Genomic DNA, 27,186 nt, shown 5'->3' with positions numbered 1-27,186 from the left:
TGCAAAGCCTATAAAAAATATATATAATTTTATAAAAATTTGGGCCTTTAACCATTGGAAGTGGGGCCTTTCTCCCTAAGGGGAATTTTTTTTTTAATGGGGCCTTGGGCCTAGGCCTAACTTGCTGAGGCCTTGGGCCGGCCCTGGCTGCCGGACTAGAACTTCAGGGAGCTGCGTTTGGTACTGAAATCTATGTCTTATATAGTCTGGAAAAACTTGAAATAAAATATAAAATAATGGGCCTTCAGTGAACCCATAAAGAAAAAGTGTTAAGAAAGGCATCGATTGCTCAATAAGCCCTACAACGGTTACATGTTAAAGTTACAAGCTTTGGTAAAATAGCCATTTTTGTGGCGTAGGAAAAATTCAATGCCTTTACTAGATTTCCAAGTTAAGATTAAGGATTTAACACTTCACTAGCATTCTCTTATGTGCAACCAAGAACCGCAATCACACTTCCAGCATATCAGCCAACAGCGTCTAAATCAACTTCTGCATCAGTCTCTCCATCTATCATTCCTGCCTCAACCTCAGCATCAGCTTCTAACTGACCCGCCTCTTGACCATTATCAGTGTCAGAGCTCTGCTTTTGATGTTCATCTGGTGTTGGAGTGCCACCTTGGGATATATTGCCAGTTGCTGTCGCATCAACGTCCATTTGTGCTGCTGAGGCTTCAAGATCAGCTCTGATTCCTTCACCATCAACTTCACTTGCAGGTGTAGCAATCTTTGCAAAAAATACAAAAAATAAAATTATAATATGACGTGTGATTCATCTGAAGCGCGTTTTAATAGAGATACTTCACACTGAATCCTGAGCATAAATGAGCAAAATCCACCAAACCAGGAGATTATTGGTCATCTTTTTATGTTCCGACATCTACAAAATTTTTAATTGTCTCTAGAACACTTTTTTTAATTGTATCTAGAACACCAATTCCAAGTATAAAATTTCCATGTCTTGCTTCTAAATTCATCATCCAAAATATTTTATGCAATATATCTTGATCTCTTACAAAGTTTGTTGAAAATTTTCACATTTTGCTTCTATTCCCCCCCCCCAAACTGCCATTTAAAAAAAAAAAAAAAAAAAAAATTCTAAGTTCAGATGAGAGATTTTGATGGTGTGTGTGCCCGAGGCCCCAAGCCCACAATTTCCATGCCAGATATCGAAAGTTCTGTTTTATTAATTCTATGATTGTGAGAACTTTTTTTTTCCTGGGGGTTAGGGGGGGATTTGAACTCAAGTTCTCCCAATAGAGACATCTGGCCAATGTCATTGAGCTACAAAGCTCTTGGCTAATTCAATCATTGTGATTTCTACAATCCATCCTCTCGATTGTACCTATTATCATCTTATAAGTTTGCATTTTACATTTCACGTTCATATTCAGCTGGCAAAATGCTTCACCTTATAGATTGCTACTCAAACCTACGCACATGTCAAACCTATAATTCATGTCAATTTCATGATCCTCCATTTATTGAAAGAAAAGACCTAAACTTTGGAATAAATTAATGCAGAGCTAGATATTTCCAAATATACCTGATTTTCCTCAGATTGTGCTGCAGCACCCTTGGATTCATCCTTCTTAGCACGCTTGGACTTGTCATTTGGTTTTGCTTGGTATTTGGATCGAACATCAGGCGGCAAAAGTTCTAGAGGCACAACCCCTTCAATACCATGATCAGTGAACTGCAACCATATGAATCCATATTTACGTGAATTCTTTGTGATTTTTTTAACATATAAAAGTAAAAAGGCATAGGTTGTAAAATTAAACATACTCTAGAAAATCCATCCAAGTCCTGTCGAGCTGAAAATCGAAGACCTTTCCAACAATAAACCTGCAGAAGAATATGATAAACCTTTCTGAGAATAAAATACACTTCAATATCAAATTGAAGGCCAGCAGTCAATACTACTAACTATAACTACTTAAAATGCATGCTTTACAGTGCACAGACACGACACAAGACACTGCTATTCTAGAAACATTATGACACAACACAATGGGGACATGACAATTAATATCTTGATAAACATATATTTTATTTATATTTTAAATATTTTTAAACATATTTTATGTTTTAGAAATAAGTAATAACAATAAAAATGTTTGAAAAATTATCAATTTTTAAGCAATAATTAATAACAACAACAAAAAAATATTTATATTCATAAATTTTAGTGTTAATAACCACAGGAACTTTTTTTAATAATAAAAATTTTGTATGTTAAGTTTTTTTAATAAAAGACTTTTCTTTAATAAAAATGGAATTTTTCAATAATAATTATCTTTTAGTTAAGTTTTTCTTAATAGCAAACATTTTTTTTATTTAAATTAAAAATAAAAAAAAGGAATCTAAGGCCACACAAGTCAAGGAGGTTATAAGTAATAACAGAATTCTCTGTGTTTTAAATAATAAAGCCGGTAAAGAAAAATATTGGTCAAAAGACAAAACACAACAGTTAGTAGAAAACAAAAATCTGAAACTGGGATGAGCTCTGGGCAGTTGTGGTGAGTTGTACCCGTACATGTGCGTGCACAAGAGATAGAGAGAGAGAGAGAGAGAGAGATGAGATTCAATCAGCAGCCAATACAAGTGCCAATATAAGGCAGGAGAGTTCCAAATGATCGATCAAGAGAGTAGATCAACAGAGTTCAAGAGAGAAGATCTAATCTGATTAAGCGTCAATCAACAGCATTGATTCAATTTGATTGTGCCTAATAATCAAAATCTTTAAAAAAAAAATAGTGGTTGTGTCCCAGCCGCATTGCCACCGTGTCTGAGATATAATTTTGCTGGGACATGCATGCAGCCATGTCCCCGACGTGTCCACGTCCTACATGGAAACACCATGGTTTTTGGCACGTCCATGCTTCTTAGATCCAAACACATGGTAAAACATTTGAAAGGACAAATTACCTTAATTAGCACATCTTGTGGCAATTGATACTTACAAACATAATCTGTATTGAGAGTACAACCATCTTCTGGGTAACATCAACCTAAATTAAATCTGAAGTACTAAGAACCAAATCTCACCCGACTATTTTTGTGGTGATATTCAGCTTCTATTCCAGCTGATGCATCCATCTGCAATTCCAAGAAGAAATAACTTTATTCTGATACTTGACAAAATAAAATTGAGGTTCAGATATGAAGGAGAAAGACTCCTGATAACTTAGCAATATGAAAGGGACAAAGAAAATAGGAAAAATAATTTATCCGTTAAATTGACTTCAGGAAGCAAGGATCCTTACATCTTCAGCCAAGGGTTTCCAGTATTCCATGATGTGAGGAGTTCGGACACGTTGAGGATCAGTCAAAGCATTCTGGACATGTTAATAAGATCTTAGGCATAAAATAATAGTCCAGAAGTGTTATATTAATGCCATGACATCAAGTACATTGAAAAGAAAAATCTGGATACAAGGATAGAAACATATAGCACAAAGCATACAGGACCGGGAGTTAATTTAACTTTTTGACCAAACTGGTAAACTTTGTGTGGTTAGTGTTGCAAAGTTTTTTTTTGATTGGTTAGTTACACACACACACACACACACACCTAGTGGGTCTTGAACTCGTGACCTCACCCTCCACCGAACACTTGCCAGGGGAGGAGATGACAGTTGCAAAGTATGAGTCATTAAGAGTCTTTTATTGCATTAGAGTTACATGATGAACAATATTGCACAATTAACTAATTAATCAGAAGTATAAAACTTAAAGAAGATCAAACTGAGCAAAATTGACCCTGCAATAAAGAGAGAGAGAGAGAGAAGAGAAAAAGGCAAAATAAAGCTTGAGGGCTAACTTGACTTTCGTGAGTTGTATGCCTACTGGCTCTTGTAAGTTGTAACATATATCTAGTAGCAGTTTCAAGAACAAAAGCTACTCAAAGTACAACTCTTTCAGTACTCTGTGGGTCCAGTCTGAGCCTAAAGCATTTGGATGTGTGCTTTGAACAAAAATTCTCCATTCTTCCACCGAACTGTCCCATGTCGATTAGCCAACCATAACTAAACCATTCTCTTAATTTAATCACACTACAAATGTCCATGATCTGCACAGTATCTAGTTAAGAGTTACGCTAACTATTATACCGAGATCCTAGCACTAGCCTAAAGATCTTTTACCCACTATCCTTAAACAAACTCTCCCCTAAGTCCTAATCAGATTCAGACCATGACTTAAGGTACTAGATTTTGACTCACCCTCATACGCACTACTTCCTTGTTTTCCTTGTTGCTTCACAGCATCAGAATCCCATTTTATGTCTAGCACCAAATCAGAGCAGGCCATGTTCTCTCATGACTATAAGTGCATAAATTATTACTTTTTATGTTTGGAACCCTTAATTCTATTCCGATACATTGTTAAGCCAATTACAGACAGTTGCCTTGTCCAAAATCAAATTTAACCTTTTCTTGCTGACTCTCCTTTCAGTTTTATTTTAAGAATGAAGCTGCACTTCCTTCTCTTTACTTGAAATCAAGAGTAATTAATATTTCCTGGACAATGCTTATGATCTTGGGCAAGCATGTGCAGAGCAAAGCATATCATGGGAGGAAGAGTGGCCAATCTACAACAAAGGGAGTTATTGAGAGCGAAAGGAGAGAAAATTCCACTAGAAAAATTGATATTGAGGAATTTTTTTTTTTTTGTGGGGTGGGGTGGGGGGGGTGAAGAAAAATGCCAGTCTTAGTACATGTTGGACAAATACCCCAACCATTGTAAGTGATATTAACCGCCTAATTGAAAACCTGTTAAGAGCTCAAAAAGAGTTCTGAAAACAAAGCAAAGCAAATAAAAGGCGTTCTAGAGTTAAGTGATGAACACTTTCCATGGAAATTATTGTGCTCAGTATGAATGATCCACCCAAATCCCCATATGTAGAGTTTTGTAGCGACCACTTTTTACTTTTAGTGGTAATCAACAAATATATCAAGAAAAGGTAACTATTGATTGATTAAATCAGTAAAATCAACATATGCTATTATGAACTAACGTAAGTATTGAGTTAAATGAATACACACCGGATTCTGATCTGCCCACTTCCACAACTGAGAGAGTTCTCTATTTCCCAGTCTCCACTTTTGTCTACTGCAGTAATAGAAGTACTCAATTTATTACTAAATCTAGATTGACAAAGCAAACATATTCAATATTTATATATAAATGGCAAACAATGAATGAAAACAAAATTCAGGCCACAAAAAGCTCGGTAAGAATTTAAATTTAGGCATGAGGTACAATAACAAAATAATGTCATGCAAACAAAAACATAATGGTGGGTTTGGTTTGCACCATCATAACTAAAGAGGTCACAAGTTCCTAGAAAACCATCCTTTGAAGAGCCACATCAAAACTCAAACATTGTTGGAGATTACTAAAGCCCACATCCAATGCATTCTACACAGTGCCAAACCAGAATCCTTGTTGGATAGGGACAAGAAATGACAACTTCTACTCCCATAATAAAATCCCCAACAAGCTGTCTTAATCACCAATCTATTAAAAATCAAAAGAAGATCATTTTTAATAAATTATAAAGTTTGCACAGGTTGTTGTATCATTTAAGAATGAGCAACAGTATAGACAATTAACAATTTTTTTTTTTTTTTGATACTTCAACAGTTGGGGGGGAAGGGGGGACTTGAACCCTGGGTGTCTTTGTTGGAAACACTAGAAAGTAAAAACTAGTTTAGCAACAAGGCCCTTTGCAACGAGCTTTTCTATTTTCTAACCAATGGCCTTAGCCCCCCACCCCCCTCCCGAGTAAAAAAACTATACCTAGCAAAAAAAGAAATTCCATATTTCTTCTCCACCTTGGCAGTTCATAATATTATTTCAAAACCTATTTATCAACAAAGTATAAAGATTGTAAACATCTGGTTTTTGTTTTTGAAATATCATTATTTTTAGCTGATTGGTATCTTTCCGATTTAAAAACAACTCCTGCACAATTCCTCATATTGACCATTGGGGTATGGAAACATGGATTTTGAAGAAAAGATTGATGTTTCTTTCTATCCTCCTAAATATTCCTTGTAAAAACCACTAAAATCTAACAGAATTTGTTATCATAAAAATAAATAAATAAATAAATCGCCATAAAAAGTTATATGCATACCGCTTTTTAGATCCATCTTGTACTGTTTTCTTCTCCAATGGTTGCTTTTCAAATGGTGGGCAACCATCACGTTTCCACCACACCTAAGAGCAAAGAGATTTGAAAAAAATTAAGATATATTGCAAAAATAACAATTTCCAAAGAATGTCTTGAGTGAGAGAGAGAGAGAGAGAGAGAGAGAGAGAGGAGGGGGGAACTGAAAAGTGTTCTCACCCAATTTTTCTCACGTTCTAAGACATGATCAATTTTACGAAGAAAATCTTTCCCTTTAGGTGGAGTCATTTCAAGCAACTTTTTCACACGCTCCTCACATGATTTTATTTCTTCTTTCTGGAATCAACAAGGAAATGTTGTTAAAGCAAATGTTAAATGTTAAGTATAATGAACACATATTTACACATCTTAAGATGTCAACCTTGATATACAATTCTGAAGTATATACAGGAGAATAGTATAAAAAGCATGATGTTGATGTACACAAACGATAAAACTTCTTTTCCTGATAAGTAATAACCAAATTTTATTAGGAAAAAAAAAGGAGAGACCTTATCAAAGCAGCAGAACTTACCATGCTTTCAGATGGCAAATCTTTCTCGTTCTTTCCTGGGGCCTATAAGCAAATAAGAGCTGTTTAGTCACCCACTACACAGTTATTGAACCAAAGAAGGCCCCTATAACAATTTAAATTTAAACCTCCAGATAATCATTACCTTCAAATAATCAAATAATATAAGGCACTGCACAAGAACGTGGCGTCGAAAACTTGGATCCTTCAACTGTCCCAAAATATATTTATGTGAATAAAGGGTTTTAAAATCAAGATTCAAGCTATTCTCCAAAAAGCCACAACTACATATTTTTAATCTGCTTCATTATAGAAAACTTCTAAACACTGCTTACCTCTAAACCCATTAGTTTACTGCTAGTAAGATATTTTATGCTGAAATTTGCTGACTCTTCCTCCAAATTATTAGCATCCCCCTCTTCATCACTTAATGGTTGAGCTTCAAAGGTATTCAAAACAATCTATACATCTCAAAATTCAAGGAAAAAAATTGAGGTCAATAATGAAGTAGGAAAAACTAACAAAAAACCAAGATCGACAGAACCTATTGACAGATGAAAGTTTTACCATTAAACTGGATGTAAATTTCTGCCACTTAGCAGAAGCAAGAGTTAGAGAAGCAGGGTTGCAAAAGTGTTCCTGAACAAAAACAGACACCCATAAGAAAACTTAGATGAAGCATGAAAACATCACATATCTCATCTAACTAAGGTAACTGAAACAATTCTGAACTCAGTTTGTGAATCTCTATGTCAAACTAAAAACATTTCAATTAGAGGTAATCAAACGAGCAGATTCTAACAACTCTGACATATGGACTCATGGAGCCATGAATACTACATGCAGCATGATTAATAGAAGTGGCAAGTAATTGTTAATAAACCACTTGTACTTTTAAGTTTGTGATTTGTTATCACAAAAGAGTACTTCTGGCATTATTCCATATGCATTAGGTTCAGAGACTACTCAATAGCAAGGAAGCAATTTACATGGCAGAAATAAACTCTTTTCTTTCACTAACTATGCATCCAAATGGGAAGATTTACCTGTAAACTCCAAAAGGTCTTATAAAAGTTAAAATCAATAGAAATCCCTGGAAAAGTAAGGAAATTAATTAGTGTATATGCTCAAGCAAGAAACCTGTACAGAATAAATACAACTTAAGAAGACTGACATTGAAGTAAGCCAAAATATTGTTTAGCAAGTACATACCATCAGGGGGGTCTTTCTCATACTTTGTTTCATTTGATGTGTTAAAAACTCCTTTAATATTCACAGCTGCAATAATTAAATGACATCAACAAAATGTCACAAGGCGAGAAACTTTGTAAAGGTGAGAAACTTTGTAATAAAGTGAAAATCAGGGTTGAGTACCTGAGCGTTCAGACAAAGGAAAAAAATGTGCCAGAAACATGAGAATTCGTCCACAAAACACCACATCATTTGCCTAAAAATTTAAATACAAAAACGTTAAAAAGAAAGGGTCAGATTCACATTTCTCAATTGAAGTTCTTTGTTAATATGAAGATAGATCAACCAGGTCCAGATTCCAAAATAATGGTGTCCAAAAAGTTTAGTTTCCAGTAAAACAATTAAGAAAGATGTTGAATAAAATAATTTTTTTAAATTAAAAGTTGTCAAAATAATAACATCTCTATATTTTTGTTATTAAACATGTATATTTACCCAACAGAAACAAAGATTATGGCTTTTGCTTGGTTAGTAACTCTTAGGATGGTTCATAAAAACAACTTGTCTCAAAATAGATTAAAAAGATGCTTCCACTTATATTAAATCTGTGAAAGGTCTAATAAGTAGTGGGACTATCTTTCACCCATCACTCTGCACTTCTATTTACTTGGTAAAGGGAAGTTGATCATTGATGGCGGCACTTCAAGTCAGCTATACCAACTAGCAATGAGATTATCTTGTGAGGCCACCTTTAATGTGTTGTCTTCCCCTGTTGGCTTGGAAGATTGTTTTAAGGCAGAAATTCTAAATCTAACTTAGGAATAGGATTGAAGCTTGGGAAACTCCAAAGAACAACCATCATCTTTATTTATTTTTATTTAAAAAAAAAAAAAAAACTTTCCTTTTCTCCTTCAAAATTTTAAACCAATCTTTTAACTGGGAATCACTTGTTCTGTGGTGCAAACACAAATACTGATATAGAAGTAAATCTGTTGGCTATAAGGAGGCTCAATCTTAGAGAACCTTGACCCATTGCGAGTCTTTCCTTTTTCCATCTTGGAAATATGAATCATGATAATACAAAGAGGATTGCACTATCATGGGGTATACCAACATACATCATATTAATTTCTGTAGAAATGATCTGTAGATTAGTAAGGTTTGTATTTGCCTGAGAATGGTAAGTTCTTATCAAAGTGCAAAACTACTTAACAGTGGGATTCACTGCAAATGCTAGCTTGGTTGTTATTGCTGAAATTACTGTCTACTTCTTCACATCCATTGTACACCACAAAGTAGATTGAGGACATTTGGTAAATATCTTACAAAAATTACTTTCCAAATTTATCACATCTTAAATCTAGTTAAGCTCTTCTGTTGCAATTAATGAAACTTTGCTAAATTTTATCAAGACTAAAGATTTTAGGTTAGGCCAAATACGTTAATCACTTATAAGATCACTTCAGTTGTAACTTTGTTAAGAAAAATCACTAACCACTTCCAATATTGGAACAAATCATAATATTAAGGAAAAAACAAAAATATGAAAATTGAATGAGTAAGGGGGAAAAAAGAAAGAAAGGAAAACAACAATGATAATGGTTCTCTATACAACCTTTGATAGACGACGAAGAAGTTGATTGCATGTTCTTAACATCACAAGTTTCCCACGCGCAAAAAGCTCTTGCTGTATGTAATGCAGCCAAAGATTTTAAAAACAACTAGGTAAGGATTGCAGTGATTAATGAGTCCAATAAATCAAGAGGAAAATAAATAGATATAAAAATTCTTATAATTCAGTTACCTTCCCTAAAATATCTTGTTTACTCTCTATATAACCAAAAATATCCTTGCAGTTTCTCATTGTAGACATTTCTGTCAAGTCTTCCAACAGTTGAAATATCATGCCACCTTCAACATGTTCTCTCTCACAAAGATATAGCACAATGTCTGACCGAAAAAGAAACATTAGAGCGTGTAACTAATAGATTTTTAAAATTTTAACGATTATATTAATTATGTACCTAAAGCAAGTAAAAGCTGTATCAAAATGTCAAAAGATACACCCAAAAAAAGTCAGAACATAGATATAAATTATTACATTTTTTCAAGACCTATGGAAGTCCACCCTAAGAAGCCTTCAAATTAAAATATACCAAAACACTAACCCCAGCATGCTGGGTGGCTGACTACCCTCCAGAAAGATATACAACAATTACAAAGCCTTAGTCCCAAATTTTTGGGGTCAGCTACGAATCCTCGACAAATTAGTTAGGGTTGGTCATATTTGTAATTTTCAAACATTTTTCCTAAAGTATTTTTATAAACAAACACCACACAGCCCATTTAAACACCATACTACCATACTCCTTCTCCACCAGCCTTTGCCATAAGGCATCTTGTTCTATGGCAAACCACCATAGCCATTTCCCCAAAAAAGCTTGATATTAACAGATTTCTAAAGTCCAAAGACTCCAAACCAAAGGTAATGGTAAACCAATCTAATTGAAGCATAACCACAGCGCATACCAGTGGCACACATATAAGCTGTTGGTCCCTAAGGCAGTTAGCCTGATCTTCACGTCAAACAAATACTTAATTGACCATGTAACTGAGTTGCTTTTATTCATGGAACATTTTCAATCTGAATATAGATTACTAAACATGTACATCAATAACGAAATCCATATATGAAAATAAAATCCAATTTTTATGTTGACATTGTCAAAATGAAATTTTGGAAGTACGTAACGACACAGCAGTGCAAGTTGAAAGGAAAGAAACTAAATGGTGCTCTCAGATATTATATTTTCAATTTTTCAAAATCCATTGGGACTAACTTCCCTACAGGAACTACTTGAATCTGAATGTTAACAGAAAGATTTTTCAAGTGGAGATTCACAACAAAACACAAAAGTATTCAATTCAAGAATCAATTAAGGAAATAATATTATGTAAAATCTATTCCAATATTACATTTTCAGAAAATGCCTAAAAGAAACAAATAAATACATAAAGATTTCTGAACATAATAAAGTAAAAATAGTGTTAAAATTACAACTAAATCTAAATAAAAACCTCTGACTAAACCAAAATTTTAGTCATGGTCATCTTCTATGCCACTGGCACATCAGCAAGTGAATTTTCTCCCTAAGATTGATTTATAAACTGAATTTGAACTTTTTTCTCTACATTTTTCTGAAAATTTCAATCAGAAAATCAAGTTTCCAATTGTCCCTTGCTATCCTTGATCTCAAGACATGATTCCTTGCAGAAAACTCATGAATAATGCAGATTTTCAAAAAGGTCTATTTCTTTTAAAAAGCTGAGGTCTGAGAATCAGAAACAGCTTATTGAAAACCTAATATAAACTTTTAGCAAGAGGGAACTTGTACAGACCAAGAAGACGAGGAATATGACCCTGGCTAGTTTCACCATCATCAATCAATTGCCCATACTGCATTATTTGCTCCCCTGACTGTACTGCAGATGACTGCACAAAATACAAGAAAACTAAATTTTTTTTTTGATAGGTAACATAAAATATTATTAAAAAAGTAGCCAACCCGAGTACATTGGGTATGTACTATGGAGGCAAAAATCAGGAGCCAAAATTACAATGATCAAGTAGAACAGGAAGGGAAAAACAAGAAAAATGAGACAAAGCCACACTCAATTCAAGGAGAGTTTTCAAGAAAAAGGACTTAATCTCTAGCATAGAACGTTCACATCCCTCAAAACTTCTAGCATTCCTTTCACGCCAAACACACCACATCACACCAAGAAAACTTAATTCAATCACATACAAAATTTAGTTAATAATATCAGTGAACTACGATAGGACAATACATGCCCCAGCTCTGGAGAAAGTTGCTACCTTTTTTTGTGTGGGTTTTTGCTCTGTTAACCAAAGTTTAAGAAAAATTCTCAGAAACATACTTTAAACACAATGAACACAGCATATTAACCAAATTTAATTTCGAGAAAATTGAAGTCTCTCAAATTTTATGTTAGTTTCAAAATTAAGTCCTACATAAAAAAATGCGCAAGCAGCAAGCAATGAGATCAACTAATTGTAAATGTTTCCTGAATCAAATATACAAGCAAACATTGGTTTTTTCTTCTTCTTTTTTAACAACATCTGCATCTTTTCTATAACCAAATTTCAAAAAAGAACAAAAAAATACAGGAGAACATTTAAAAAGAACCTAAAGAAGTACCCAAATAAGTAGATGATGGAAGCAATACAAGCAGACCTTTTTTTCAATAAGTAATAAATTTCATTAGAAAAGCACTATCCTAATACATGGAGTATATAGAAAGGAATAACTAGAAAGAAAGAATCAATACAAGCAGATCTGCCGCAAGTTTGTTGTCTTGTGAAAGGACATAATGAATTGGCTTAGTAAATTATTGCCAATGAAGTGACTATGGATACATTGAAAATTAGGGGCTTCCGTCCCTCAATACCCAAAAAGCAGAAAATTAGCAGGAGTAACATACAGAAAATCAAGCATATTCAGGAAGAAATAATTATAAACAATATATTGTCATGATTTTCTTCAAGAACAACTAAATGCACCCATTCATAAAAGGATGTAAAAAAAATAAAAACCCAACTAAATCTTATCAATACATAAAAAGATATGGATAAAATACAGTGCACAAGTACAACCACATGCATGATTGAAATCTTGAACAAGCACAAAAGAGTAACCTACCACTAGTTCCTGGAGCAACGTCCGAAGAATGTTTTCTAATAATTGATTCTCATCTTGGGCTAGTTTTGTTTGTTTCTGTCCAAGAAAAAAACAGAAACCAAATCACCTATCAAGCCTAAAGAAAAGAAAAGGGGAAAAAAAAACAACAACAACGAAGAGCTTAACAATATAAGCATGCAAACCATTGATAGACTAGTTGTGTTTCATGATCACGGCATATGAAAAATTGAAGAGCAATAGTTAAATGTTAACTTGGTAAGAAACTGATCTGATCAGCAATCGTAGCAAGGATCAAGTATTGATCCCGGTTAAAACATGGATCATTCATCTAGGAGACACAATAGAACAACCCCCATATAAAGGTTTGAGCTTTTTATTTGTCATTTCTTTTTTCTTATTTATAAGTAAAGCTTGTTAGAAGGTTTGCACACACCACCTTTTTCACGCACTCCAAATGCTCAAATCCACTAGGATAGAGCTCAAGGCTTACCTTGGAAATTTAGAGCCAAAGAAAGAAAGAAAAAAAAAGACCATTAAATCAATCATTTGAAGTTAGAGAGTAGAGAAACCAAAAGACCTAAAAGTAAAACTTCTAAATTAATTCTATCCAAAGCCATATCCGCTGAAGATGCAACACCCATCAAATCATAATTCCCTCCCAAATGCCATTATATCGTTCAATTTTACAAATGATAACAACAAAGGTAATGCAGATCCATGTTGATTGTCCTATACAAGGGAAGTTGATATTTGAATCACGAGTAAAGAGGGATATGTGTGAATTACCTGAGGTTTTATAACTTCCTGAACAGTCTGTAGTGCAAAGGCTTGAGGTGGCCCAGGCTGTAGTATGGCTCTCTTGAACACTTCCTGAGAATAATAAACAACACATGCCATAATACTAACATTAATACCATAATAACCCCTATGTGGTTTCCCTAATAAACACGAAAGCCGCTCAAAGTTTTGAGTTCAACACTTTTTTCTTTTTTTTTTGTTAAGTAAAGAAAATTTTATTCAAAGTCATAAAATGTAGTCACCCAAGTATACAGGAAGTATACAGCAGAGGACCAAAACAATCAAGTACACAAGTAACAAGCATCCATCAAATCATAATCTGAAAAAATAGAATGGCTTCCTACGATAGACATCCAATTCTATAGTGTTTAAAAAAAAAAAGTTTTTAAGTTGGCTATTGTCCTTTTGGAATCTTCAAAACACTGGCTGTTTCTCTCCTGTCAAATGCACCACATCAAACAATGAGGGACAGCCATCCAGATAACACCATTACGATGATGAGAAAATTTTCCTTGCCAACATGCAAGGAGCTAAAGCAGAGTCTTTGGCATTACCCAGTATGTACCAAACAAGGTGAACACCATAGACCACAACTCAAAAACAATAGGACAATATAATAAAATATGATCTACTGATTCTCCATTACTTTTGCACATACAACACCAATCTAGAATCAACACCTTCCTACGTAAATTATCAATAGTCAAAATAGTTCCCAAAGCTGCAATCCAAACAAAAAACGCGACTTTGGAAGCAACCTTTTGCTTCCAAATACTTCTTTAAGAGAAGGACTGAGTACATACACCCAACAAGGCCTGATAATAACTGCTCACCTCAAAGCCCCTACTCTTAGCAGGTGGCCAACACATCTTATCCTCACCAATACCCCTCAACACTTAACCCACGTAGTACTGTTTCATGTGTAAACCGTTAAAACATCTGTAAGAATAAACAGTGAGCTGCACATATGATGACATGTGCCCATTCCTATAAAACAGAACCACACAGGGTCTTCTGTTACACTCAAAACCCCAGAAGGGTTTTATTGTTTACACAACTAACTTTATCACAAGGGTTTAAGTGTTAACACTCAAAACCTCAACTTGGGTTGTATTTTTCCCTAACAATGGATATTGGTTATGGTTTTTTAAGTATAAAAGCAAAGATAAACATAGAAATCAAAGTTTACATCTAACAATTTTAAATAGATGGGTAGAGATTAATAATTTTCAGTGTGGTAATGGAAGTATTAAACAATACAGTGAAGAAAATTTTACAAATTGTTAAGAACTGGGCCATACCCATGTATGAAATTTGCGGAAATAATTAAATTCAAATGGTAAACGAAAAACAACTTTAGAAAAAAAAAAAAAGAGTCGGTATGCAATTTCAACCAAGGCGAAGGGTTGAAGTGGCTAACAACAAAAAAAGAAGGGCTTACCATGGTGATTGTTGAAAGCAATGAATGCTCCAATCTGGAATCGACGGAAGGAATAGCAGAGAGGCAGAGAGAAAGAAGAGCATTACTCATACAGTTGAGCTGTAGAGCGCCTTGGGTAACCGATGGTTCCGGCCCGACCCAATATCTGTGCCCGAATCAGTCAGCTTCGGCCCATAGGGCACCAAATTCGGTGACCCAATTTCGGATATGAGTCAACTCCAACAAACCTTTTTTAAGATTTGTTTTATTATTTTTATCATTCCCTTTCTTTTTTGGCTTTTGTTGACGAGACACCTAGAGAAGTTTCATAAGGGTCCTCCTGTTGCAAAATAGCAAAATTTTAATAAATAAAACTCAACTAGATGTTTAAAGTGGCTCGACACCTTATAAAAATGAGGATTAAAGTATTAAGTACGCTTAGAATAATTACATATTATCATTCAAATTTTTGAGCATAATAGAACGACACCCTTTTCATCATGGATAATAACTCTTAGGCCAACCCTTTTCTATAACATTTTTTACTAAGTTTTCCTACTTAAAACTAACAACAACAATCAATGGATTATCCATACATATTTAACTATATAGTTTATCAAGTGAGTCAAAAAATCACATAACTATGAAATAAGTCATTTAATTAAAATTATATACTTTAAACACAAATTCAGTCATTTTTATCAATATTCCTTACCAATAATCTTCCCCCCCCCCCCCCCCCCCAAAAAAAAAAAAAACACACAAAAGGAGCTAATCTAAGAAGGGAGGCCAAAAAGAAAATTTTAAGAACTTTTTTGTCAATATTGGAATATGAAGCCATGCTATTAGATGAAAAGAGACGAAATGATTGACTTTTTTTTTTTTTTTAGATTAAATTGTAAACTACCCCCTAAAATTTGAGTATGTTTGGATTTTATTATAAAATTTTAGAATTTAGATTTTACCTCAGAATTTGGAATTTACCTCTAAAGATCTATTTCATTTGCATCAATAGCCCTTCCATCTATATTTTCCATTAAATATCACGTAAACTTATCACGTGTATTTAATTTATCCAATAAAATAATGCCACATCCTTTTTGTAGCCTAAAAAAATTAAATAATAAAAAATGGCATGGTATAATAAAAATGATGTGGCATCATTTTATTGGATGAACTAAACACGTGTGGCAAGTTTATATGCACTTAACGAAAAAATATGGACGAAGGGGTTGTTGATGCAAACATAGTAGAACTTCAGAGTATAAAATCCAAAGACCTCAAAATTTTAAGGGTAAAATCCAAATTCTTAAACTTAGAGTGTTAAATCCAAGAACCCAATGACGGACCCAGGTGGGGGCCTGGGCCCCCTGGATCCAATTATTTTTTTAGTCATTCTATATTTCATTTTTGTAGTTGCCTCCCTTCTCCCCAATCAGTCTAGTTAGCCTAATCCAAATGGTGATTGTATTTTAGTAAAAAAAAAAAAAAAAAATTATTTTACTACAAAAGATAAAAAAAAATCATGTGTTATTGGAGAAATTAAAGCTAAATTTTTTGCAACTATAGTAAATTGGTATAAATACTAGTTGACTGTAGCAAGTTGTCAAAAATAAAATACAATATTTTATTAAGATTATATCTCTCTTCAATTAAAAAACTCAAATTTTCTATCTTCCTTATTATTTTAATAAGTTGTTTATATTATTTTAAATGAAGTGATAAAAATTAGAACATTTGATATTGAGTGTATTATAAAGTAAGGTGGTAAAATAGATAAAGTAGTTTTTTGAGGTACTAAAAACCAAAGTTTAGTTTTTAGCACCACCGTGAATGCTCTAACTCTAAAAAAAAAAAAAAAAAAAAAAACATATTATTTTGTTTTTATTTTTGTCTTTGTTGGTAGATGATTGCATTTTATTGTATTTAGAAATAACGATTTTGTGTATTTATAATTTTTTTTTTGAGAAACCCTATTTATAATTTTTTTTAATACTATATAGATGTTTATTTGGAGTTTTTTTTTTTTTTTATACGTCGGCCCCCACTAGTTTAAAATCCTAGGTCGCCCCTACAAACAACTCCAAACTTTAGGAGCGTAGTTTGCAATTCAACCTTAAGAAAGTAATAATAAAAAGTGGTAGAACATTTTATTAATACACTGGAAGTATAAGAAAAGGGTTGAATAAAACTAGGGCATTCCTCTAGCTACATTAAGGGCTGTAAATGAGGTATTAAATATTCCGAATGATTTATTTAATTTTATTTGAGCACAATTCGAGTTTGAACTTATCAACGAACTAAATTATATGTTTAAGCCGAATTTATTTTATCATCAAATGCAAGTTTGAACTTATTCACGAGTTACCTATGATGATATTGATAAATAAATTATAGTTGAAATTGTATTATTTGAGTTACATACTTACATAGATATAATGATTTTTGTTTATTAACTTAAAAAATATAGATTCACTTACCTAGTATTATGAAAAATTATATATCAAATTCAATAATTTTGTATACAATATATTTATGAGTTAAAAGTAATTTTAGTATTAGAAAATTAAGAGTTGTGGCTTCAAAAGAGAATATTGATATTTGCATTCACACAAACATATATATATATATATATATATATAAATGTGTGTGTATGTATATGTTTTGAATTTATTTTAATTGGTATATCACTTTAATAATTTGGACCCCAAATAAAATTTTTTTTACTCTATCACTGATTATTTGATACTACAATTATGATGATTTTTGAAATAATGTCGAACAACTTTTGACACAAAACCTCTTTATCTTAACTATTAACAAAGAGAATTCTAAAACACTGTATTTTCCTTTTATAAATAGTTATTTTCTTTTTTCTAAACTACTTCTATATTTTATTAATTATAAAAAAATTATTTCTAATTTTAAATATTCAATAAATAATCTTAAACATATGCCTTGTAATTTATATATATATATATATATATAATCGAAATTGAAAAGCCTATCTAAAATGTTTTTTTTTTTTTTTGGCTGAATCTAAAATGATATTTATGAATGCTATAAAGTATAGTATAATTTTTGAAAAGTTAGGGAACTAAATTTAAAAAGAAAAGAAAAAAGCATAAAACTATGGGCCCATTTGGTATATGTGTTTAAATAACAGTTTTCAGTTTTTTTGGAAATACATGTGGGTGAAAAATGTGTGGAAATACGTGTAATGTTGTTAAAAATTGAAAACATATATTCAAACACATATACCAAACAGGGCCTATATCACCACAACAACATTTTGTTTTTACAAACGAGGGTGTCTAGACATCTTCAAGTATCTAATTACTCTTTCAAGTGTATGCAATCTCTTGTTCTACACGCACCAGGTTATTATAGGGAGGAATCCCATGGGGGTAGTACCAAGATGTTGGTAAGAGGTTTCAAATTCAAGATCTCATGGATATCATAAGGCCTTAGAAACTACTAAGCCAACAAAACGACATTAATAAATGAACAACTATGAGAGTGTCTAATTAAATTGAAAAGATAACTTTGACCATAATTTTATTTATTGTGAAAAAAGAGAGGAGGCATTGATTGCCAATAAATTCTAAGTACACGAGAAAAGAAGGGAGTCTTAAGTGATTTGTAAAGAATAAAGTGAATTAAACCACCTTTATTCCTTTCTCCTCAAGATCTCAATCTCCTTGGAGGACTAGCCATTAATGACAATATAGATGCTTTGCTTTCTATCTCTCTAGAATCCTTCTTTTTTTCTTTTCTAAGTTAATAAGTTTTGAATCTATAAATCTTCTCTAATAAGAGTGCACATGCCTCATACTTTAATTCATTCAAGATACATATTTGTCGTATCAAAGTTTAAGAAAGGGACATTGTTTTAGTGTTAGCATCATGTTCCTTTTAGGTTCACTCTAGCAGTATGGCCAAACCAAATCTCATCAACAAACAAGCTTTTACTTCAAACAACTTTTAAAAAATAAATTTATTAAAATGTCTTGATTTTTTTTTTATTTAAAAATAAAATATTAGGTTGTTTTATTTTTATATAGACAAAGTTTGACTACAAAATTAATTGCAACTTTAGACTTCAACTTCTTATAAAATGTTAACATGTGTGCAATGTACATAACAGGTGTTGAATAAGGACACATGTTAGCTTCTTAGACGAAGTTGGAGTATATGGCTGCAAAACTTTGTACTTTCAATATGGGAAGAGTAAAAAGATTGAATAAACATTTCATGCCATAAAGCAAAAGTATTGAACTTTCGGATGTTTGATTGCTTCCATGAAAGAATTAATTCCTCAAAGAAAAGAAGGTTATCACATTAACCTCTGTTAGTTCCTGTGGGGACCGTTCGATCAATAGGCCTATACGGTTCAGAATTGATTCGGGATTGTTGGGCCCATGGCCCATCCGAGGATGTATATCCGTCCGAGGACACCATACTCCTCGGCAGTATGCGTCCGAGAACTATCGCGTCCGAGGAAGATCAGGACGTGGTCTCACTGCGATCAGATCTCAGAATTAGGTCACCGTAAAGGATAGAGTAGCCGACTAAAGATGAAAAAGATAAGGCAAACAAATATCTGTAACTACAGCTGCCTCCGCATTAATGACCTCTCAACCAACTCTCTGGCCGCATTAATGTAGAGGTGATACCTGAACAGTAAGGAAGCAGCCTTACAGCTGCCCATAGGAAGTTCCAGGAGGTGCCAGATGGGACAGAAAGGAATCCTCCGGACACAACCTACACATGTGCGGTAAGGGTGGAGCGCAAAGGGGAGTATATAAACAAAAAGAAGAACATGAAGGAGAAGGATCGGAACAGAAAAAGGAAAGGGAAGAACAGACATAAACTAGAAAGTAGAAAGGAAGAGAAGAAAAAAGGGAATGACACTAGTCACCAAAGAGAAACATTCATTATACCAGCTTTAAACCTTGAACGTTCTTGAGAGTGAATCTTTGGGGGAGAGACCACAGTTAACCTAGTTTTTTACACCCACGCTCTAAAAATCATATTGTCTGGGCCTTTTACGTGCGAACCCAATACTGTTTAGGTTCGTTACAAAATCGTGTCCTTACAGTTCCACTTGCTATACTTATCCAAAAATAAATAAATAAATAAATTCTACTTGCCTTTGCCTAGGATTATACATCTACATAGAAGGCCTAAAGAAATCTTTATTTTTTCTTGAAATATAATAAGTAAATTATACTCTTATAATAATATTTGATCATAGAGGATATGGATTGAAGATTCCCCTCCCCCAGCTGTGGAGGCTCTGTACTTGGACTCAACTTCTATTTAATGGAATATGAGGATGTTTTCCTCTTCAAAAAAAAAAAAAAAAAAAAAATTGATCATGTTTGTATCAAATTACTTGTAACCCCGTATGGAAAACTTTATACTCCTTCAATTCACCATTTTTTTTTGTAAAAATTTTATTTATTTTTTGTGTTTTTTGTATTTGTTTTTATATACTAACAATCCTGGGCTACATAGCCCCTTCCAAATCGCTATCCTTTCCTTTCATTAGTAAACCAATATTCCATTATATAAAGAAGTTTCTAAAAAAAAATTCCATTATTATTAAGAAGAAACACATGATATAAAAAATGGTGAATGCAATAAAAATACCTATAAGAGGGTGCAACATGTCTGTGGTATTACTTGGTATGTTCTCCAATCTTAAGAACCACAAAAATGGAGGAGAGTGGTATGGAATAAAATCAAGCCACCCTATGAAGAAAAGAACCTCGAACCACTCACGTCATCCGCGAAGGAAGGAACAATTGACAAAGTTGTTTGGTGATACCTTTTGTGGAGAAGTATGCATGGCTTTGTAATATTATTTGCTTTCACCTGAAGAACTAATATTCTTTGCGCAAAGCATCATTAGAAGACAATTACAAGGAAAGTATTTAACAAGATAAACCCTTAAAGGCTTATAAATATTGATGTTGTTATTCTAAGCTGGACACAACAACAACCTGCCTCTCATCACTTTCATCATCCCACAAACACATATAGTTTTCCTGAAAGAAAGACAAAAAAAATGGCTGAAGGAGCTCTCTTCGACCTTGCCAAGAAAGTCCTTGAAGTGGCGGGTTCCTTAGCTCTCCAAGAGATCAAGTTGGCCCATGGTGTCAAAGCTGACCTTGAAAATCTAAAGAGCACAGTTTCCACAATCAAAGATGTACTTCTTGATGCTGAAAAGAAGGCTGGTGATAGTGTTGCGGTCAAAGGTTGGCTCGAAAAGTTTAAAGACGTTCTCCATGATGCAGATGACGTGCTGGATGATTTCTCCACTGAAGCTTTGCAACGCAAAATAATGGCTGGAAATAAGATGACTAAGGAGGTACGCATTTTCTTTTCAAGTTCAAACCAGCTTGCTTTTAGTCTTAAGATGGGTCATAGGATAAAGGCAACTAGGAAGAGACTAGATGTCATTACAAATGAAATGATGAAGTTCTCCTTTATAAAAGGCTCCATCGAGCCACAAGTCAAGAATAGGGATAGGGAAACTTATTCTTTTGTACCTAAAGATGAAGTAATTGGGAGAGAGGATGATAAACAAGAAATTATAAAATTTCTTTTGCATACCAATGTTGAAGATAATGTTTCAATTATTCCAATAGTTGGAATTGGAGGCCTAGGGAAAACTACACTAGCTCAACTCATTTACAATGATGAAAATGTTAAAACACATTTTGAGCCGAAGTTGTGGATTTGTGTATCTGATAACTTTGATGTAAAACAAATTGTTAAACAAATTTTAGAATCTTTAAAATTAAAAGAAGAGAGCCATGAAGAAAACCTTGACAATTTACAAAACCACCTTCGAGAAAAACTTAATGGAAAAAAATACTTCCTTGTCCTGGACGATGTCTGGAATGAGGACAGAGATTAATGGCTCCTCTTGAAAAATTTATTAGTAGGTGGTGCAAGGGGAAGTAGGATATTGATAACCACACGTTCTGAAAATGTAGCAAAGATAACTGCCACAAATTCGTGGTATCCTCTAAAAGGTCTACCTAGAGAAAAGGCTTGGAGTTTGTTTGTAAAAATGGCATTTGAACACGGTCAAGAACCAACAAAAAAATTCTCAGAAATAGGAAATAAGATTGTTGAAAAGTGTGATGGATTACCTCTCGCTATAAGAACAATAGGAAGCCTATTGTATCTCAAAACTTCTGAGATTGAGTGGCAATCATTCTTAGATAATGAACTCTTAAAAATAGGTCAACAAGGAAATAAGATCTCATCAACTCTTAAGTTGAGTTATGATCATCTTCCCCCGCACTTGAAGCAATGTTTTGCTTATTGTCGATTGTTTCCAAAAGATGATAGGATTGATGTATATACACTTATTAATCTTTGGGCAGCACAAGGATTTATTGTGTTAGTAGGTCCAAAGCAGCGTTTTGAGGATGTTGGTAGAAAATATTTTATGGAATTACTTTGGAGGTCATTTTTCCAAGATGTAGAAAATGATGAATTGGGCAATATAAAATCGTGTAAAATGCACGATCTCATGCATGATCTTGCAAGTTTTGTGTCTGGAACGGAAAGTGCCGTATTAAATTCAAGTGGGGAAAATGATATTGAAAAAGTTCGTCATGTATCATTTAATTTTATGGATTCACCAATACAATTTTCATTCCCCATACCTAATGGAAGGAAGATACACACAGTTCTAGCATCTAATTTATGGGGAAGTATGGGTAATTTAAATTGTGATGCATTCATTTCAAATTATAAGTATCTACGTGCATTGGATTTGAGTAATCTAGGATTACTTGTAGTGCCACGTTCAATTGGAAAATTAAAGCATTTAAGGTACCTTAACCTTTCCAGAAATTATAATATTAAAATTCTTCCTAATTCCATTACTAAGATGCTGAATTTGCAAACACTGATACTACAAGATTGTGAATCGCTTAGAGAATTACCCAAGGGCATTAAAAAGTTAGTCAATCTCAGGTTTCTAGATGTTACAGGTTGCGGCGAGCAAATGACTAACTATACTTATATTGGGACAATACCCCGTGAAATTGAACACCTTAATTATCTTCAGACAATACTACCAAGAGATGTAGGTCAAAAAAAAAAAAATACTACCAAGAGTTGATGTGATGCCCCGTGAAATTGGACACCTTACGTATCTTGAGACAATACTACCAAGGGTTGTTGTGAGAATGGAAGGTTCCAGGGGCCAAGTGAAAAAAGGCCATTGTGGTTCGTATAAGGAAAAAAAGGCCGAGTCCAATGGTGGGCTAAGTCAATTGAAGTTACTACACAACTTGGGGGGAGAATTAAGAATTGAAAATCTAGGACATGGAAAAGATGGGCGAAAATGGGTAAATACCCATAGAAAACAAACTAATTAGTTAGTAGGATCCGTTTACAAACTATATATATTTTTAGCAACTCGAGCCTCAAAAACTCGATTTTGGGCTCCTAAATCGACCCTCTGAGGCTCGATTTTCATGCGTTATTTCTCTCTGATATGGCACTTTGTCCAGGTGGCGTCTACATTTCCAACCCAAAAATAAAATATTAATAACTCAAAATGCAACCCCAAATGCAGAATCAGCGGAAAAAACGCAGAAAGAAAGAAAAAAAAAAGAAAGAGAAGAAGAAGAAGAAGGAATCCAGAAACAGTCGGCGACCTGGTCGCCCCTGGGTCGCGCAGCGAGACCTGGGTCGTGCGGCGAGAACTGGGTCGCGCGGCGACCTGGGTCTCGCGGTGCGACCTGGGTCGCGCGGCGACCTAGTCGCGCGCGGCCTGGGTCGGGTCGCCGGCCTGGATCTGTCGCGGCCTGGGTCGGCTTGAGCTGATCTCCATTCCTTCTTCTTCTTCTTCTCTTTCTTTTTTTTTTTTTCTTTCTTTCTGCGTTTTTTCCGCTGATTCTACATTTGGGGTTGCATTTTGAGTTATTAATATTTTATTTTTGGGTTAGAAATCTAGTCTTAGATACTCGATTTCCATGTAGACGCCACCTGGACAAAGTGCCAGATCAGAGAGAAATAACGCATGAAAATCGAGCCTCAGATGGTCAATTTAGGAGCCCAAAATCGAGTTTTTGAGGCTCGAGTTGCTAAAAATATATATAGTTTGTAAACGGATCCTACTAACTAATTAGTAATTAGTTTGTTTTCTATGGGTATTTACCCATTTTCGCCGAAAAGATGAGGTGCGGGAATGTGAAGATGCAAATTTAAAGGATAAACAACATCTTCAACATCTGGAATTATTTTGGGATTGGTGGAATGGAGAAAGCGAATGTGATGATGAAATGCTGCTAGAAGGGCTCCAGCCACATCCAAATCTTAAACTGTTGGTTTTGACTTTTTATATGGGTGTGAGAATTCCAAGTTGGGTCTCTTCTCTCACTAATCTTGTTCGTTTTTATTTATCCTATAATGAAAGATTGCAGCACCTCCCACCGTTAAATCAACTCCCTTTTCTCAAGGTTGTCTCTCTTTGGGGAATGAAAGCACTTGAATACATTTCAGATGAAGACAGTGTTAGTAACGTGTTGGGTGCTTCCTCTTCTTCTTCTTCTTCTTCTTCAAAAACACCATTCTTCCCATCCTTATCTTCTCTAGTTATTGGGTATTGCCTAAATCTGAAGGGATGGTGGAGGAATTCAGATGATGATGATGATAATGAGCCACACCATCTCTTACTTCCATCATTTCCTCCCTCTCTTGAGAAATTACATATCACCCATTGCCCTAACCTGACTTCCATGCCCCTGATTCCCCCCTCTTTGAAAATGTCAGAAATTTGGGGTTGTCCCAAATTCTCCCCTCTTTACGGCTACACGAAGGAAAGAGTGAAGATTGTCCCAAATAATCCAACAAGAAAAAACAATTTATTCAGGTATGCATCTATCTTTTATAATCCCAAATTCAAATTCAACTACTGCTTTTTTTATTTTGAACAACTTCTAAAACTATTCAACTTCATTCTTTTCTATCTTTTTTCTTTTTCTTGTCTATGAACTGTTAATTGAACAAGAAAAATTAGGATAATGTAATCCGTCCCTTTTAAAAAAAAAAAAAAATTTCTTTTAATTCTAATAATTTATATCTTTGTACCTAAGAGCATGTTGATAATATGATGTGTGTATGGTTGCTTCTTAATAATTGCAGAATCTGAGTCAGATTCAGTTTGTTAACAATTCAAGAGGAGGGCTTAATCTAGCAACTACCATTGCAGGAATTAGCTTATTTTGCAGGTATCTTGTTGGTTCACCCTCTTGTATTTATTTTATTCTTTTTTGGGGGTCTATATATCTACTAAGATTATTTTAAAATACCCATTTGAACTATTGATCTATAGAAAAATAACTAATGGTTTAGTTACTATGTTTGATGGGATAATTGCTTAATGCATTCTTTCTTTTCTCTGAATTTTTTTATTTTAGAGACTTTGTTTTAGTCAAAAGCAGAACAACTATTGATGTGTTTGCCTTTCTAGTACATTTCCTATGTACGGGGCTGTGTTCTTCTTTAATATATATTTTCCTTTACTTATCAAAAAAAAAAAAAGCAGAACAACTACAGATGTAGACATTCACAAATCTAGAGATAATATTTTTTTGGTTTCCTAGTGATTTTTGGGCTCTTGCTCTACCTCACTTACACCCTTTCTTTCATCTTGAAGTATTTCAAAACAAAAAATTCTAACCTTTTTTTTTTAGAAAAAATTCTTCCTGCTCATTGTTGTCTTACAACCTGCCAGAAACGGAAAAGTTCTAATTTTTTAATGCATAGTTGCACACTTCATGTACTTTATTTTTTGGTTATTGTGCTAAGACAGAGGGTTCATAACACTTCCATCATGTGTGTAAATAAAAATTTCTAATTTCTAATTAATTTTTTTATTACTTGAATACTATCTAAGACTTGAAGATCCCTCATTTTGCTTACCCCCACCACCCCCCCCCCCCCCCAATTTTTTGAATAATAGGTTATTTTGTCACTTTCTCTGCCTTCTAAAGTCATAGTCCTTGCTGCATTTGGTTGTGAAGTCCCTGTAATCTTGAGGCAGCAGCAAATCTGTTCTTTTTTAATCAGTGGGGTCCAAATACAGTCCCACAAAAATGAGTAGGAGAGAATATTGGATAGAAGTTGGAATCTTATGGCATCTTTAACTACTTCAGGTATTTGACTTTTAATGAAGAAATCTTGTTTTGATATATCTTGGAGAACTTATCAGGCATTGGACTTTTCAGTTTTCATGCAGAACTTAAAATTCAAACCTTTTACTAAACTTTCAGGCCTTGCAATTGTGTAACACGTCCCAGAATTGCAAGTGGATTGTCAGAATCTGCCGAAAACAATTTCTTCAGGTATGCATCTATCTTTTAATTCCAATTTTTCATGGACAATCATATACAAATGCCCTTCTTCTTGATGCCTTTTGAGGTTTGTCATATTTTGGAGAACTTCTTAGTCATTTGACTTCTTATGCAGAACCAACTTAGGCAAAGAACAAGCTTGGGTGCCAAATTCAGACACTATTCAAAAACTGCAATTGTGCAACAGGTCAAGAACTTGGTGGTAATCATTTGTTTCCCTTTTTCCCATCAAAACTTTAATAAGATGCACGTTTTCTTCAAACTTGTTCTATCATTTGTTCTTTTATTCTAATGATTTATGTCTTTCCCTCTAAACTTGTGTTAATGAAATGACATATATGGTTGCTTGTTCATAATTGCAGAATCATAGCAAATTTCTTAGAACTTTGAAGGGAGGACTTGACCAGGCAACTAACACTGCAGGAATTAGCTTACTAAACCGGTATTTTGGTAGTTAATTTTTTTTTTTTTTTTGGGGTTATAAAAGTTTCCAACATATATTTACTAAATGCTTTTCATGAGATGATTAAACCAAAATACTCCTCACATGTTTGTGTGTATACTTGCTTTAAAATGCCAAAAAAGAACAAGAGAATGACTAAATGAGCCTAATCTATTCATAAATGCACTAGTTCAAAGATAGTTTGAATTGAATTTTTATCTGTTAATAGAATATAATTACAAATTATGTTTTAACTACTTCAAGTATCTTGCTTTTTATGCTCAACTGAAAACCAATTTTTTTGTTCTTATTCATTCTGCTTTTTGAGGTTTTGATATTTTGAAGAATTTCTCAATCATCTGACTTCTCATGCAGAACAAATTAAGGACAAACCTGGCTTACCTTGCTCAAAACTTTATGACCCAGAAATTATGACAAGTACAATCTTGGACTCAATGGTAATCATCTTTTTTTGTTTTTTTCATAAATCCCTTTTACTTTTTTTTAACATCAA

The 27,186-nt window shown here is 33.7% G+C and overlaps 3 protein-coding genes across 28 annotated transcripts in view; 2 read left to right on the top strand and 1 right to left on the bottom strand.

The window, feature by feature from the left end:
* Positions 1 to 202: 202 nt before the first annotated feature.
* On the bottom strand, positions 203 to 15,118 carry LOC115986951 (THO complex subunit 1-like). 2 transcript variants are annotated; one of them, XM_031110384.1, is made up of 21 exons: positions 14,862 to 15,116; positions 13,409 to 13,492; positions 12,623 to 12,697; positions 11,301 to 11,394; positions 9,706 to 9,851; positions 9,517 to 9,588; positions 8,085 to 8,157; positions 7,923 to 7,988; positions 7,757 to 7,803; positions 7,278 to 7,349; positions 7,046 to 7,171; positions 6,856 to 6,921; positions 6,714 to 6,755; positions 6,359 to 6,475; positions 6,146 to 6,228; positions 5,049 to 5,115; positions 3,270 to 3,341; positions 3,052 to 3,102; positions 1,789 to 1,848; positions 1,547 to 1,696; positions 203 to 727 (listed from the first exon to the last, which is right to left on the bottom strand). In XM_031110384.1, the coding sequence occupies exons 1-21, from the start codon at positions 14,949 to 14,951 to the stop codon at positions 467 to 469; spliced, it is 1,914 nt and encodes a 637-aa protein (XP_030966244.1). In that variant the 5' UTR covers positions 14,952 to 15,116; the 3' UTR covers positions 203 to 466. The 2 variants fall into 2 exon arrangements, with proteins under 2 accessions (XP_030966244.1, XP_030966245.1); XM_031110385.1 differs by lacking the exon at positions 12,623 to 12,697 and having other exon boundaries at positions 14,862 to 15,118.
* A 5,708-nt stretch (positions 15,119 to 20,826) lies between these two features.
* Positions 20,827 to 21,780, top strand: LOC115983808 (putative disease resistance protein RGA4). Its single transcript, XM_031106631.1, has one exon. The coding sequence runs from the start codon at positions 20,914 to 20,916 to the stop codon at positions 21,766 to 21,768; it is 855 nt and encodes a 284-aa protein (XP_030962491.1). The 5' UTR covers positions 20,827 to 20,913; the 3' UTR covers positions 21,769 to 21,780.
* Positions 21,781 to 22,907: 1,127 nt separating this feature from the next.
* Positions 22,908 to 27,186, top strand: part of LOC115983804 (putative disease resistance protein RGA3) — a 69,503-nt gene continuing 65,224 nt past the window's right edge. For 15 of the 25 annotated variants that reach the window (XM_031106616.1, XM_031106619.1, XM_031106610.1 and 12 more), the window contains exons 1-8: positions 22,910 to 23,204; positions 24,051 to 24,747; positions 25,020 to 25,105; positions 25,840 to 26,032; positions 26,150 to 26,221; positions 26,346 to 26,432; positions 26,593 to 26,672; positions 27,048 to 27,130. In XM_031106616.1, coding sequence (XP_030962476.1) covers positions 22,994 to 23,204; positions 24,051 to 24,747; positions 25,020 to 25,026 — 915 coding nt within the window. In that variant the 5' untranslated portion in view covers positions 22,910 to 22,993 and the 3' untranslated portion in view covers positions 25,027 to 25,105; positions 25,840 to 26,032; positions 26,150 to 26,221; ... (1 more) ...; positions 26,593 to 26,672; positions 27,048 to 27,130. Of the gene's footprint in view, positions 23,205 to 24,050; positions 24,748 to 25,019; positions 25,106 to 25,839; positions 26,033 to 26,149; positions 26,222 to 26,345; positions 26,433 to 26,592; positions 26,673 to 27,047; positions 27,131 to 27,186 lie in introns of all 25 variants that reach the window. The other 10 variants (XM_031106629.1, XM_031106628.1, XM_031106627.1 and 7 more) reach the window with 6 other exon arrangements.

The sequence above is a fragment of the Quercus lobata genome, chromosome 4 (genome assembly GCF_001633185.2).
Source record: "Quercus lobata isolate SW786 chromosome 4, ValleyOak3.0 Primary Assembly, whole genome shotgun sequence".
Lineage (NCBI taxonomy): Eukaryota > Viridiplantae > Streptophyta > Magnoliopsida > Fagales > Fagaceae > Quercus > Quercus lobata.
This window is presented reverse-complemented; position numbering and strand designations above follow the sequence as displayed.

What these genes read in the sequence shown, in the direction of transcription:
- LOC115986951 (XM_031110384.1), bottom strand. Translation starts at nt 14,951, where the DNA reads ATGAGTAATGCTCTTCTTTCTCTCTGCCTCTCTGCTATTCCTTCCGTC. An exon ending in TGAGAAAGACCCCCCTGATG is followed by an intron (nt 7,804 to 7,922) that starts GTATGTACTTGC and finishes TTACTTTTCCAG; the next exon opens with GGATTTCTATTGATTTTAAC. An exon ending in AATTTACATCCAGTTTAATG is followed by an intron (nt 7,172 to 7,277) that starts GTAAAACTTTCA and finishes TGAGATGTATAG; the next exon opens with ATTGTTTTGAATACCTTTGA.
- LOC115983808 (XM_031106631.1), top strand. Translation starts at nt 20,914, where the DNA reads ATGGCTGAAGGAGCTCTCTTCGACCTTGCCAAGAAAGTCCTTGAAGTG.